At 47.4% G+C, this 15940-nt stretch overlaps 1 protein-coding gene across 1 annotated transcript in view; it reads right to left on the minus strand.

Moving 5' to 3' along the window:
• Nucleotides 1-2493: 2493 nt before the first annotated feature.
• Nucleotides 2494-15940, minus strand: part of SF3A3 (splicing factor 3a subunit 3) — a 132174-nt gene continuing 118727 nt past the window's right edge. The window contains exons 14-17 of the mRNA XM_063954331.1: nucleotides 15457-15567; nucleotides 15117-15207; nucleotides 3428-3483; nucleotides 2494-2720 (exon numbers count right to left, since the gene is read on the minus strand). Of these exons, the coding sequence (XP_063810401.1) occupies nucleotides 2643-2720; nucleotides 3428-3483; nucleotides 15117-15207; nucleotides 15457-15567 (336 nt within the window). The 3' untranslated portion in view covers nucleotides 2494-2642. The remainder of the gene's footprint in view (nucleotides 2721-3427; nucleotides 3484-15116; nucleotides 15208-15456; nucleotides 15568-15940) is intronic.

The following is a 15940-nucleotide window of genomic DNA, read 5'->3' on the forward strand; positions in this document are numbered from 1 at the left end:
TGTGTCTGCCATCTGAGGTAGCGGGCGTTTTAGAGCCCCTGATGGCCTTTGAGACGCCTGGGCAGGCACGAGCTGAGAAGCCGGCTGTCCCATATTTGTGTCGTCAAATTTTTTATGTAAGGAGTTGACACTTTCACGTAATTCCTTCCACAAGTCCATCCACTCAGGTGTCTGCCCCGCAGGGGGTGACATCACATTTATCGGCATCTGCTCCGCCTCCACATAAGCCTCCTCATCAAACATGTCGACACAGCCGTACCGACACACCGCACACACACAGGGAATGCTCTGACTGAGGACAGGACCCCACAAAGCCCTTTGGGGAGACAGAGTATGCCAGCACACACCAGAGCGCTATATAACACAGGGATCCCACTATAAATGAGTGTTTTTTTCCCCTTATAGCTGCTTATATTATATATACTGCGCCTAAATTTAGTGCCCCCCCTCTCTTTTTTACCCTTTTGTAGCTTGACACTGCAGGGGAGAGCCAGGGAGCGTCCTTCCAGCGGAGCTGTGAGGGAAAAATGGCGCCAGTGTGCTGAGGGAGATAGCCCCGCCCCTTTTTCGGCGGACTTCTCCCGCTTTTTCTGGAATTCTGGCAGGGGTATTTTTACACCTATATAGCCTTCCTGACTATATATGGTGTAGATTTGCCAGCCAAGGTGTATTATATTGCCCTCAGGGCGCCCCCCCCCCCCCCCCCAGCGCCCTGCACCCATCAGTGACCGGAGTGTGAGGTGTGCATGAGGAGCACTGCAGCTGTGCGCTACCTTGTTGAAGACAGAAGTCTTCTGCCGCCGATTTTCCGGAACACTTCTTGCTTCTGGCTCTGTAAGGGGGCCGGCGGCGCGGCTCTGGGACCGAACGATCGAGGTCGGGTCCTGTGTTCGATCCCTCTGGAGCTAATGGTGTCCAGTAGCCTAAGAAGCCCAAGCTATCTCCAGTCAGGTAGGTTCGCTTCTTCTCCCCTTAGTCCCGCGCTGCAGTGAGTCTGCTGCCAGCAGATCTCACTGTAAAATAAAAAAACTAAATATACTTTCTTTCTAGAAGCTCAGGAGAGCCCCTAGTGTGCATCCTGCTCAGCCGGGCACAAGATTCTAACTGAGGTCTGGAGGAGGGTCATAGTGGGAGGAGCCAGTGCACACCAGGTAGTCCTAAAGCTTTCTTTAGTTGTGCCCAGTCTCCTGCGGAGCCGCTATTCCCCATGGTCCTTACGGAGTCCCAGCATCCACTTAGGACGTCAGAGAAAAGTGTGGTTCCAAAGTATGATAACAGTTAATGTACAAATTGCATCCTTTTTGCTGTATATTGTGCTAACAGGTAGTAAAGCATATAAAGCTAGTCTGTATCACAAATCCAGAGCCATAAATGGGACGGAATGCGGTTAACATGCCGGCTGTCGGTATCCAGCAGTTGAAATACAGACACCGGCATGACGACAGGATCAGGAGACTGATGCCGGCATCCCAAATGTCAGTATAGTGGGCAGGTTAGGTTTAGGGCCAGGGAAGGGGTTAGGATTAGGCTGCGAGGGAAGGGTGGGGTTAGGTTTAAGCACCACCAAGGAGAGGGGAGGTTAAGGTTAGGCTATGGAAAGGTGAGGGCTAGGTGACAGGGGGGAACCTACATACCTCCCTTCTGTCGGGATTTCACACATCGGGATGCCAGCGTCTGTATTCTGACTACCGGCATCCTGACCAGTGGTCATTCATTCTGAACCCCAACAGAACATACAGTAGGAAGTAGCCTAAAGTCATGGATCACTGGATGAAGGCTGCTAGCTTTAGGTCCCGACAGGTGCACGTGATCTGTGCTGATCATTACAGCTAATAAATAGTGCAGTGTGCCCAGTCCATGATTACAAGATCATCCTACCAGCAACTGGAATCACACTGCTAGTTTATACCTGTGTACTGTGTCATGCAAATAACATACCCAACTGGGTGAGGCAATTCAAGGAGCAGTGATATTTTACAGTGGAATAGAAGACCATTAGTAGGTATAAGGTGGAGAGCACAATCGGAGAAGCAGGCACTATTTAGAGGAGATGTTCAGGTAAAAAAGGGGCACGGGTTGATTTATCAAGCAGTGAAAAGGGTGAAGTGAGCCAGTGGAGAAGTTGCCCATAGCAACCAGTCAGTTTCTACCTATCATTTTATATAGTGTACTTAATAGTGCTACCTGAAAGTTAATCGGTTGTTATCACTGCTTGACACATCAACGACACACAATTCTGTACTTGGTGTAATGAATCTGTGTAACAGATACATTACAGATATGGTTTGTCTTCTGGATCTCACCACAGAAATGGGATCATCTGGAAAGTTTCAGGAAATCACATACATAGCCCATGGGATAGCTGTGACTCATGTGGGGTTGCCATGCCATGCAGTTGGCACTACATAGTCGTAGGGCAAAGTGCCCTCAGCCCAATATAGTTTTCTTTCACAGACATTTTTTGGTAATTCCCAAACAGAATACTTACAAACCTTACTGAAAATGTTGCTCGCATTTTAATTAAAAAAAAAAGACAATCATACATGTACAAGCCACAATGATGACTAGGCTCCTGCAAACAAATAAAGTTGGAATTTAATACAGTTAAACCAGAATGGTACTTCTAGAAAGAGGGATTGCTATTAGAGGAGTCCTTGGCGTTTCAGATCTTCATACGTCTTCTTGTTCACAACGTTCCCACTTGAATCTTCATATTCCTCCTGTACAAAAAGATACATGGATTAATGATTATTTGTTACTGGACAATTCAATAGAACTATTAACATAAAACCCCTTCATTTCAACAGAGCCATGAAATCTAATGTATTAATAGATGATGCCCTCAGATACCACTTCTCCATATACTGAAGTATTGGTTAGGGTTTGAAACTCAATGTAAATGTATAGAAGCTATAACTTGAATATGTATTTTTCTTCCACCAGAAAACCATGGATTCTGCTGTAATTATGGGGTTTTCGGTACTTTATATCACCTGGTTGATGGTTTCCTATACTTTGCATTTAACATAAAGCATGTGCCAGCTTTTAAAACATAGTTAACACAATGATAAATGTAGACTATAAAGTAAAGCAATAGTTGTGTCCTCTGAATTAAGTTCTTACGTCACATTTTGTTCCCCAGTAACACACTGCGTTGACATCAGTTGCTGGGTTGCATGAGAGCTGAACACAGGAGACAAACCTGAACAACAGGGCTTGTGCCAAAAGACCAGCAAGCTATATACCTAGGAGGGTTGTGTCAAATCCCTGAAGGTTTTATTTCCTATAAACGACACTAAAAGTACTGAAGTGAAAGTAACTAGATTTAAGACTAACAAACTGTTTCGTTCCATCTCGCAAGTCTTCATTAATGGTCATGTCAGTATTCTTTATTTCTGACCAGACTGCTGTGTCATAGCTGGCTTACCTCAGTGTCAGGCTGCCACCTTTCTGATGCCTTCTGGTGCTTGAGTTTTGACCACACTATAAAGAAATAAAAACACGCAGGGCTTCACACAATAGTAATAGCATGTTTTCTATAGAAAACTTGAGCCAAGAAAATCACTGATGAGAAAGGAGTACTTTGCAACAGTCTACAGTGAAGACAACACAATCATGCAAAGGTATTATTGTCCTGGTGTTTTTATACAGAGGAACAATTTTTGTTTGGTCATGTATGAAATGTGTTCAGGTGTTAAGTTAGATAGCTCCTAACAAAACAGCAAACTATAATTACTGGTAATATCCTTTTCTTAGAACTATGGCATGGCAGCCCTTTCAATGGGTAGCTTCCCCTGCAAGTACCCTACATTTTAAAGAAAATTATTGGTTATTATACATTTGTTGTTTACTCCATCAATACTCCATTACAATTGGACATACCCAAGCAATAACTTGGGAGGGCTATACATAAACCAAGCCACACATACTGCATAAGGAAACGTAGTGGCTGTGTGGAGAACATGTCTCAGAGATAGATAATATAGCCAATTCTTACAGACTATATAGAAGGCTAATGCCTCTCAAAGCTCCGTTACGGAGACCTGAGAACTTTTGCCCAATAGACTGTCACCGCTCGATCTGAGTGAGTTTTAAGTATTTCTGGCACCTTATGCTCATTCTTCTTGTAGGACTGTATTACTACTTCTTAATCTATCTGGACATGGCTTGCTTGGAAAGGCATGACCTTTCTGTGGACACAATGGAATACATTTCTGTTCTGCATTTCTATGACCTATTTTTCTGAATGCAGAGCAATTGCTCTCACTGGATCTAGTGAATGCAACCATTTCTCTTTCCGACCTGTCATCTCTGGTTAGGAAACTGGTAACAAAACATTGTGGTTGATAAGAAACATAAGATACAACATCTGTCAAGAAAGCTGGATAGGCTCTTAAAATGACTTTAGTCACATAGGGATTTAAAAAGGATTTCTTGCACTACAGTGCTGGTAAAGTTGCCATGGCCAAACCAGAAGAATTGCTATAATTTATTCAATCTCTCTTAGCATTTGAAAAAGGAGAGGAAATGTTGGGAATTCGTTAAGTAGCTGAAAGTCCCACAGGACTGACAATTTGTCCACTCAAGTATCTGGAATTTTCTAGAGAAAAATAGCTTTTTAGTGTTCTGGTTTGTTGCCATAATAACCACTTGAGGAAGTATGTGTCTTTCTATCTGTAGCTATAAAACTTCCTGATGTAGATAGACCATTCTCCTATGGCTTTCCATTTTGAAGATAATTTATATGGGATGTTGTCAGAAGCCTGGCAGTCACAATCTAGACACAGACAATGCAAACAGATTCCCAAGGTGAGTATGAGGGTTAGGCACCAGGGGGAGGGTTAGTATTAAGTTGCATGGATGGGTGGAAGTTAAGGTTAGACTGCAGAGAAGTGTGGGTTATGGGGTAGGAGTAAAATACTTAGCTGGAAGCCGTTGGCATTCTCAGTGTTGGGATACTGACAGCCAGGATTTCATACCCAACCAATTTATATGTATGGAATCAGTTATCAAGAATATGTTACGCATACATAAAATAGGAATTTAAATACCTACCGGTAAATCCTTTTCTCGTAGGCCATAAGGGATATTGGGGACACATTAGTACGATGGGGATGTCCCAAAGTTTCCAGGAACATGCGGAGACATCTGCGGCACCGCCTGCCCAAACTGGGTATCCTCTTTGGCCAGGGTATCAAACTTGTAGAACTTCACAAAAGGTGTTCTTCCCCGACCGGGTAGGCACTCGGCACAGTTGCAGGGCCGAGACTTCACGGCCAGCCGCCCAAGAAGACCCCACAGATCTTGAAGAGTGGGCCTTCAGAGATTTAGGAACAGGTAAGGCTGCCAACACATAGACTTGCTGAATAGTGAGCCGAAGCCAACGAGAAATGGACTGCTTTGAAGCAGGGCAACCCTTTTTCTGTGCGTCATATAGCACGAACAAGGAATCCATCTTTCTGACCCGAGCAGTCCTCTTGACATAGATCTTCAAGGCTCGCACAGCATCCAATGCCTCCGGAGGGATAGAAGCGCCAGAACTTGATGGGATCACAATCGGTTGATTCAAGTGGAACGCAGAGACGACCTTCGGTAGGAAATGTTGCCTAGTCCTGAGCTCCGCTCTGTCCTCGTAAAAGACCAAATATGGACTTTTATACGATAAGGTCCCCAATTCTGAGACCCGTCGAGCAGAGGCCAGGGCCAGTAACATCACAGTCTTCCACGTGAATTTTTACCGTCATCAGTGGTTCAAACCAGGAGGACTGTAGAAATCGGAATACCACATCCAAATCCCAAGGTGTCATAGGCGGCACAAACTGAGGTTGGATGTGAAGCATCCCATGCAAGAAGGTCTGAACTTCAGGCAGTAGTGCCAACTTCTTTTGGAAGAAGATTGAAAGAGCCGAAATCTGAACTTTAATGGATCCCAGACGTAAGCCTTGATCCACTCCAGCCTGCAGGAAACTAAGAAATCTTCCCAAGTGAAATTCGGCAGCTGGATATGTGCGATCCTCGCACCAGGAGACATATCTCCGCCAGATATTATGACAGTGTTTTGACGACACAGGTTTCCTGGCTTGCACCATAGTGGCAATGACCTTTTTGGAAAGTCCCTTGTGAGCTAGGATGTTCTGTTCAACCACCATACCGTCAAATGAAGCCGCCGTAAGTTCAGGTAGACGAATGGTCCTTGTTGAAGAAGATCGCTTCTGAGTGGCAGAGGCCAAGGGTCTTCGACGGACATGTCCAGAAGATCCGCGTACCACGCTCCCCGGGGCAAGCAGAATTTCTTGTACTCCTTGATGCTGGATCCTCTTGAGCACCTTTGGGATCAATCGGATCGGAGGGAATATGTAGACCAGCTGGTAAGGCCAAGGCGATGTCAGTGTAACCACTGCGCACGCCTGAGGGTCTCTGGTTAATGAGCAACAGCAGCAAAGTTTCTTGTTGAGGCGAGACGCCATCATGTCGATCTGGAGGCAACCCCACTGGTCGATGATCTGTTGAAACACTTGAGGATGCAGGCCCCACTCCCCTGGGTGGAGATCGTGGCAACTCAGGACGTCTGCTTCCCAGTTGTCTACTTCCAGAACGAAGATTGCGGACAGTGCTATCGCATTTCTTTCTGCCAAGAAGAGTATTCTTGATACTTCAGGCCTTGCTTATTGTCCCTCCTTGTCGATTGATGTACGCCACAGCCGTGGCGTTGTCCGACTGGACCTGGATTGCCTGATCCCAGAGCAGAAGGGAGGCCTGAATCAGAGCATTGTAGATGGCCCGAAGTTCCAGGCTGTTAATCGGAAGGTGACAGCCCTCCACCCCCTCAGACTCGCATCTGTCGTGAGGAGGATCCAATCCTGAATCCCGAAGCGGACCTACCCGGAGATTGGAAGACTGCAGCCACCACAGGAGTGAAATCCTGGCCTGGGTGACAGATAAATCATCCGGTGCATCTGAAGATGGGAACTGGACCATTTGTTCAGGATGTCCAATTGAAAGGGTCTGGCATGGAACCTTCCATACTGAATGGCCTCGTACAAGGATACCATCTTTCCCAACAATCTTATGTAAATATGAATGGAAACTCGAGTCGGTCGGAGAACCATGCAAACCATTTCCTGGAGAGTTCTCACTTTGTCCTCTGGGTGGAACACTTTCTGCGCTACAGTATCCAGTATCATTTCTAGAAACAGGAGCCGCTGAGATGGCTCCAGGTGGGACTTCTGTAGATTGAGGATCCATCCGTGGTGTGACAGAAGTTGGATAGTGCAATCTATATGGAGTAGTAGGAGCTCCCTAGAATTCGACTTTATCAGGAGATAGTCCAGGTAAGGGACCACATTGACCCCCTGGACCCTGAGCTGGAACATAATTTCCGCCATCACCTTCGTGAACACCCTCGGAGCTGTAGAAAGGCCAAAGGCTAAAGCCTGGAACTGGTAGTGATCGTTCAGCAGAGCGAACCTCAGATAGGCCTGATGAGGAGGCCAAATTGGGATATGGAGGTAGGCGTCCTTGATATCCAGGGACACTAGGAGTTCCTAATGTTCCAGGCCTGCGATCACTACTCTCAAAGATTCCATCTTGAATTTGAAAAACTTTAAGTAAGGATTCAAGGACTTCAGATTCAAAATTGGCCTCACAGACCCGCCTGGTTTTGGCACAACGAACAGACTGGAGTAGTAACCTTGTCCTTGCTGTTGCAGGGGTACTGGAACAAGGACTTGGGACTGGACCAACTTTGTGATAGCCTGTAGTAGCGTAACATGCATATTTTCCAGAGCTGGTAAGCTTGATTTGAAAAATCGCTGGGGAGAACCCCCACGAACTCCAGCTTGTAACCCTGAGAAATAAGGTCCCTTACCCAAGCGTCCTGGCAGGAATTCTCGCAGATGTGGCTGAAGTGACGTAACCGGGCTCCCACCTCGAGATCCTCCCGTGGTGGGCGAGCACAGTCATGCTGAGGTTTTTGCGGAAGCTGAACTGGTGCTCTGTTCTTGAGAGCCGGTAATGGCTGGTTTCTTAGGTTTACCCCTGGTGCCTCTAGCTGCATTTGATGCACCCCTGGCCCTAGATTGAAGTCTGGTGGATCGAAAGGATTGAGTAGATGGCCCCGGGTAGGTACGTCTAGCAGGGAAGAAACGCGGATTTCCCAGCAGTAACGTTGGGAGATCCATGCATCCAATTCACCTCCGAAGAGCCATTCACCTGTAACGGGAAGAGATTCCACATTGCGTTTGGAGTCTGCAATCCACTGATGCAACCATATGGCTCTGCGTGCAGACACAGCCATAGCAGTGGTCCTAGCGTTAATGTTGCCAATCTCCTTTAGGGAATCGCAGAGGAGTCTTGCAGTGTCTTGAATGTGTTTTAGGAAAGTCACTGTAGTAACCAGGGGGTCATGTCACCTGAGACACTCTCCTGAATTTGAGTAGCCGGGAGTGAATTGCATGCGTCATCCAGCAACCTGCAATGACCGGTCTTTTAGATACACCTGCAGCAATGTAGACAGATTTCAATGTGGTCTCAATTTTTCTATCCCCCGGGTTCTTTACTGTAAAGGCACCCGGAGCCGGGAGCACTGCCTTCTTAGAGAGGCGAGAGACTGACGTCTACAAATGAAGATTCTTCCCAGAACTTTCTGTCCTCGGGGGCAAACGGGAATGTATTCAAAAAACGTGCTGTGGTTGCGACAGCAAAGGTGCAGTGCCCCGCTGAACAAACAACCTCTCAGGGCGGTAGTCCTGCAGCAGGGAAGCCGCTCTGCACCTCGCGAGGCCAGTGACAGCCGCCCCCCCCCCCCCCCCCCCAACGGTGCAGGTATGCTGTTGCATAAACAGCATACCGAAAAAAAATAAGAATTTACTCACCGGTAATTCTATTTCTCGTAGTCCGTAGTGGATGCTGGGAACTCCGTAAGGACCATGGGGAATAGCGGGCTCCGAAGGAGACTGGGCACTCTAAGAAAGAATTAGGACTACCTGGTGTGCACTGGCTCCTCCCTCTATGCCCCTCCTCCAGACCTCAGTTAGGGAAACTGTGCCCGGAAGAGCTGACACAATAAGGAAGGGATTTGGAATCCCGGGTAAGACTCATACCAGCCACACCAATCACACCGTACAACTCGTGATACTATACCCAGTTAACAGTATGAATAACAACTGAGCCTCACGAACAGATGGCTCAACAATAACCCTTTAGTTAAGCAATAACTATATACAAGTATTGCAGACAATCCGCACTTGGGATGGGCGCCCAGCATCCACTACGTACTACGAGAAATAGAATTACCGGTGAGTAAATTCTTATTTTCTCTGACGTCCTAGTGGATGCTGGGAACTCCGTAAGGACCATGGGGATTATACCAAAGCTCCCAAACGGGCGGGAGAGTGCGGATGACTCTGCAGCACCGAATGAGCAAACTCAAGGTCCTCCTCAGCCAGGGTATCAAACTTGTAAAATTTTGCAAATGTGTTTGAACCCGACCAAGTAGCAGCTCGGCAAAGTTGTAAAGCCGAGACCCCTCGGGCAGCCGCCCAAGAGCCCACTTTCCTCGTGGAATGGGCTTTTACAGATTTAGGATGCGGCAGTCCAGCCGCAGAATGTGCAAGTTGAATCGTGCTACAGATCCAGCGAGCAATAGTCTGCTTAGAAGCAGGAGCACCCAGCTTGTTGGGTGCATACAGGATAAATAGCGAGTCAGTTTTCCTGACTCCAGCCGTCCGGGAAATATATTTTCAGGGCCCTGACTACGTCCAGTAACTTGGAATCCTCCAAGTCCCGAGTAGCCGCAGGCACCACAATAGGTTGGTTCACATGAAAAGCTGAAACCACCTTAGGAAGGAATTGGGAACGAGTCCTCAATTCCGCCCTATCCATATGAAAAATCAGATAAGGGCTTTCACATGACAAAGCCGCCAATTCTGATACACGCCTGGCCGACGCCAAGGCCAACAGCATGACCACTTTCCACGTGAGGTATTTTAGCTCCACGGTTTAAAGTGGCTCAAACCAATGCGACTTTAGGAAATCCAACACCACGTTGAGATCCCATGGTGCCACTGGAGGCACAAAAGGGGGCTGAATATGCAGCACTCCTTTAACAAAAGTCTGAACATCAGGCAGTGAAGCCAGTTCTTTTTGGAAGAAAATCGACAGAGCCGAAATCTGGACCTTAATGGAACCCAATTTTAGGCCCATAGTCACTCCTGACTGTAGGAAGTGCAGAAATCGACAGAGCTGAAATTCCTCCGTTGGGGCCTTCCTGGCCTCACACCAAGCAACATATTTTCGCCATATGCGGTGATAATGTTTTGCGGTCACATCTTTCCTAGCTTTAATCAGCGTAGGAATGACTTCCTCCGGAATGCCCTTTTCTGTTAGGATCCGGTGTTCAACCGCCATGCCGTCAAACGCAGCCGCGGTAAGTCTTGGAACAGACAGGGCCCCTGCTGCAGCAGGTCCTGTCTGAGCGGCAGAGGCCATGGGTCCTCTGAGATCATTTCTTGAAGTTCTGGGTACCAAGCTCTTCTTGGCCAATCCGGAACCACGAGTATAGTTCTTACTCCTCTCCTTCTTATTATTCTCAGTACCTTGGGTATGAGAGGCAGAGGAGGGAACACATAAACCGACTGGTACACCCACGGTGTCACCAGAGCGTCCACAGCTATCGCCTGAGGGTCCCTTGACCTGGCGCAATATCTTTTTAGCTTTTTGTTGAGGCGGGACGCCATCATGTCCACCTGTGGCCTTTCCCAACGGTGTACAATCATTTGGAAGACTTCTGGATGAAGTCCCCACTCTCCCGGGTGGAGGTCGTGTCTGCTGAGGAAGTCTGCTTCCCAGTTGTCCACTCCCGGAATGAACACTGCTGACAGTGCTAACACATGATTTTCCGCCCATCGGAGAATCCTTGTGGCTTCTGCCATCGCCTTCCTGCTTCTTGTGCCGCCCTGTCGGTTTACATGGGTGACCGCCGTAATGTTGTCTGACTGGATCAGCACCGGCTGGTGTTGAAGCAGGGTCTTGCCTGACTTAGGGCATTGTAAATGGCCCTTAGTTCCAGAATATTTATGTGTAGGGAAGTCTCTTGACTCGACCATAGTCCTTGGAAGTTTCTTCCCTGTGTGACTGCCCCCCAACCTCGAAGGCTGGCATCCGTGGTCACCAGGACCCAGTCCTGTATGCCGAATCTGAGGCCCTCTAGAAGATGAGCACTCTGCAGCCACCACAACAGCGACACCCTGGCCCTTGGAGACAGGGTTATCAGCCGATGCATCTGAAGATGCGATCCGGACCACTTGTCCAACAGATCCCACTGAAAGATCCTTGCATGGAACCTGCCGAATGGAATTGCTTCGTAAGAAGCTACCATCTTTCCCAGGACTCGCGTGCAGTGGTGCACAGACACCTGTTTTGGTTTTAGGAGGTCTCTGACTAGAGATGACAACTCCTTGGCCTTCACCTCCGGGAGAAACACCTTTTTCTGTTCTGTGTCCAGAACCATCCCCAGGAACAGTAGACGCGTTGTAGGAACCAGCTGCGACTTTGGAATATTCAGGATCCAGCCGTGCTGTTGTAGCACTTCCCGAGCTAGTGCTACTCCGATCAACAACTGTTCCCTGGACCTCGCCTTTATAAGGAGATCGTCCAAGTACGGGATAATTATAACTCCCTTTTTTCGAAGGAGTATCATCATTTCGGCCATTACCTTGGTAAATACCCTCGGTGCCGTGGACAGACCAAAGGGCAACGTCTGGAATTGGTAATGACAGTCCTGTACCACAAATCTAAAGTACTCCTGGTGAGGAGGGTAAATGGGGACATGCAGGTAAGCATCCTTGATGTCCAGTGATACCATGTAATCCCCTTCGTCCAGGCTTGCAATAACCGCCCTGAGCGATTCCATTATGAACTTGAACCTTCTTATATAAGTGTTCAAGGATTTCAAATTTAAAATGAGTCTCACCGAACCGTCCGGTTTCGGTACCACAAACATTGTGGAATAGTAACCCCGTCCTTGTTGAAGGAGGGGTACTTTGGTTATCACCTGCTGGGACTACAGCTTGTGAATGGCCTCCAGCATCGCCTCCCTGTCTGGGGGAGTAGTTGGCAACGCTGATCTGAGGAAACGGCGAGGGGGAGACGTCTCGAATTCCAGCTTGTACCCCTGAGATACCACTTGTAGAATCCAGGGATCCACCCGTGAGCGAACCCACTGGTCGCTGAAGTTCCGGAGACGGGCCCCCACCGCACCTGGCTCCACCTGTGGAGCCCCAGCGTCATGCGGTGGACTTAGAGGAAGCGGGAGAGGGCTTTTGTTCCTGGGAACTGGCTGTATGGTGCAGCTTTTTCCCTCTACTACTGGGCAGAAAGGACGCGCCTTTAACCCGCTTGCCTTTCTGGGGCCGAAAGGACTGTACCTGATAATACGGTGCTTTCTTTGGCTGTGAGGGAACATGGGGTAAAAATGACGACTTCCCAGCCGTCGCTGTGGAAACGAGGTCCGAGAGACCATCCCCAAACAATTCCTCACCCATGTAAGGCAAAACCTCCATGTGCCTTTTAGAATCCGCATCACCTGTCCACTGCAGAGTCCATAATACTCTCCTGGCAGAAATGGACATTGCATTTATTCTAGATGCCAGCTGGCAAATATCCCTCTGTGCATCTCTCATGTATAAGACTACGTCTTTAATATGCTCTACAGTTAGCAATATAGTGTCCCTGTCAAGGGTATCCATGTTATCAGACAGGGAATCTGACCACGCAGCTGCAGCACTGCACATCCATGCTGAAGCAATAGCCGGTCTCAGTATAATACCTGAGTGTGTATATACAGACTTCAGGATAGCCTCCTGCTTTCTATCCGCAGGCTCCTTTAGGGCGGCTGTATCCGGAGACAGTAGTGCCACCTTCTTTGACAAGCGTGTGAGCGCTTTATCCACCCTAGGGGATGTCTCCCAACGTATCCTGTCCTCTGGCGGGAAAGGGTACGCCCTTAGTAACTTTTTAGAAATTACCAATTTATCGGGGGAAGCCCACGCTTCATCACACACTTCATTCAACTCATCAGATGGGGGAAAAACCACCGGTTGCTTTTTCTCCCCAAACATAATACCCTTTTTTGTGGTACCAGGGTTAATGTCAGAAATGTGCAACACATTTTTCATTGCCGTAATCATGTAACGGATGGCCCTATTGGAATGTACACTAGTCTCATCGTCATCGACACTGGAGTCAGTATCCGTGTCGACATCTGTGTCTGCCATCTGAGGTAGCGGGCGTTTTTGAGCCCCTGATGGCTTTTGAGACGCCTGGGCAGGCACGGGCTGAGAAGCCGGCTGTCCCACATCTGCTATGTCATCAAACCTTTTATGTAAGGAGTTGACACTGTCGCGTAATTCCTTTCACATATCCATCCACTCAGGTGTCGACCCCGCAGGGGGGGGTGACATCACATTTATCGGCACCTGCTCCGCCTCCACACAAGCCTCCTCATCAAACATGTCAAAACAGCCGTACCGACACACCGCACACACACAGGGAATGCTCTGACTGAGGACAGGACCCCACAAAGTCCTTTGGGGAGACAGAGAGAGTATGCCAGCACACACCACAGCGCTATATAATGCAGGGAGTTACACTACACAAAGTGATTTACCCTATAGCAGCTATAATACACAATATTTGCGCCTAAATTTAGTGCCCCCCCTCTCTTTTTTACCCTATTGAGCCTGGAAACTGCAGGGGAGAGCCTGGGGAGCGTCCTTCCAGCGGAGCTGTGAGAGGAAATGGCGCCAGTGTGCTGAGGGAGATAGCCCTGCCCCCTTCACGGCGGACTTCTCCCGCTTTTTTATGGATATAATGGCAGGGGATTTTACACATATATAGTCTTAATGACTATATTATGTGTGTTTTTTGCCAATATAAGGTAATCTAATTGCAGCCCCCCCCCCCCCCCCCCCCCCCAGCGCCCTGCACCCATCAGTGACCGGAGTGTGTGGTGTGCATGGGGAGCAATGGCGCACAGCTGCAGTGCTGTGCGCTACCTTAATGAAGACCGGAGTCTTCAGCCGCCGATTTCCTGGACGTTCTTCTTGCTTTTGGCTCTGCAAGGGGGACGGCGGCGCGGCTCCGGAACCGGACGACCAAGGCTGGGCCTGTGTTCGATCCCTCTGGAGCTAATGGTGTCCAGTAGCCTAGAAGCCCAAGCTAGCTGCAAGCAGGTAGGTTCGCTTCTCTCCCCTAAGTCCCTCGTAGCAGTGAGTCTGTTGCCAGCAGATCTCACTGAAAATAAAAAACCTAAATATACTTTCTTTTCTAGAAGCTCAGGAGAGCCCCTAGTGTGCATCCATCTCGAGCCGGGCACAGATTCTAACTGAGGTCTGGAGGAGTGGCATAGAGGGAGGAGCCAGTGCACACCAGGTAGTCCTAATTCTTTCTTAGAGTGCACAGTGTCCTTCGGAGCCCGCTATTCCCCATGGTCCTTACGGAGTTCCCAGCATCCACTAGGACGTCAGAGAAACAAATGTTTTAAAATAAACTGAAGAAAACTCTGCAGCTAGAAGGAGTGTGCATCCTCTCCTGAGGGCACTTTTTTCTAAACTGTCTGTGGGAGGGAGCATAGAGGGGAGGAGCCAGCACACCACCCAGTTGAAGAAATTTAAAGTGAACTGGCTCCTTTGGCCCCCGTTTATACCCGTCGTACTAATGTGTCCCCAATATCCCTTATGGATGCTAGAGAAAGGTTTTTATCCTAAATATTTGTGGAAAGCATGTTTATTTTACAGTCGCTTAAGTTTAAAAATGACCCATTCATCACAGTAACTCTGGCATACCTATTGTCATACTGTTTAGCAGCGCTCCTCAGCTGCTGTACGCATATCAATGTGGACAGCATTTTTACCTAACAGTGGCTATATATTTTGTTTTCTGAACCATTTATTTACAAATAACATCTTACACATTATGCTGGATGTATTTAAAAATGTTTCAAATAGCTTGTGAAGCAAACCTGTGACGTAAGTTAGCAAACACTGTTTAACAGCTTCTGTTAAATGCCATGTTAAGGATATATTGTATATTGAGAAAGAATAAGATATATCACTTACATGAAACAGCATCCTCAATCTGTGTGACATTGGCAAAGTGAGCAGTGTTTGGGATGCCTAGACACCGCATGCCGTGCGCATGTCTCCATTCCTGTTAAAGAGGACCAAAATAATGGTCATTTCTGAAGAACGGTTATCTATAAAAGATCTATGCATGAACATCCAGTTCTCACAAGTATTGTCCACACAATGACAGCAAAAGCATCAACACTAAACTATATTAAGATTACAGCAAGTAGATATGGATAAAACAAGCCACAATTTTCTCTCCAGTCAATGGATCAGATAACCAATTACTGGTCCTGGACCAAAAAACAAACTATTATATAGGAATACTTACTGCAAAGTGGCGTTGGAAAGCCTTAGGCCCTCGGTAAGTATAATTGCCGCATATTTCACAGTTGTAGTTTATGTTTAGTCCATGTAGCTTGTACAACCAGTATGGTATAGGCTGCAGATGAAAAAAAATAAAATGTAGATGTTGCCATGTATAATATACACTTCTGATCAGGTGGCAAAGTTGGTAGTCTACAACATAGGGGTCATGAACCTTCTATATCTGGTGTCTTCATTTTCTTCTTACTTATGTCCTACCACTATGTTGTTGTTGGTGCTATATACTGTACTCTTATTGGTACCTATCATAAGTTAATGACTATACCACACTTAATGTTTTCAAACTATGAGAAAACTGGACTGACAGCCCTAAGAATCCAGGGACTCTGAAATGTGGGTTTGGAAATCGTTACAGGCAAGAAGTACTGTAGGATTATCTGGTCTGTTCCTGTACACCTTCTGGTTTTAAAGGACTGCAAAAGAGGATT

The sequence above is a fragment of the Pseudophryne corroboree genome, chromosome 2 (genome assembly GCF_028390025.1).
Source record: "Pseudophryne corroboree isolate aPseCor3 chromosome 2, aPseCor3.hap2, whole genome shotgun sequence".
Lineage (NCBI taxonomy): Eukaryota > Metazoa > Chordata > Amphibia > Anura > Myobatrachidae > Pseudophryne > Pseudophryne corroboree.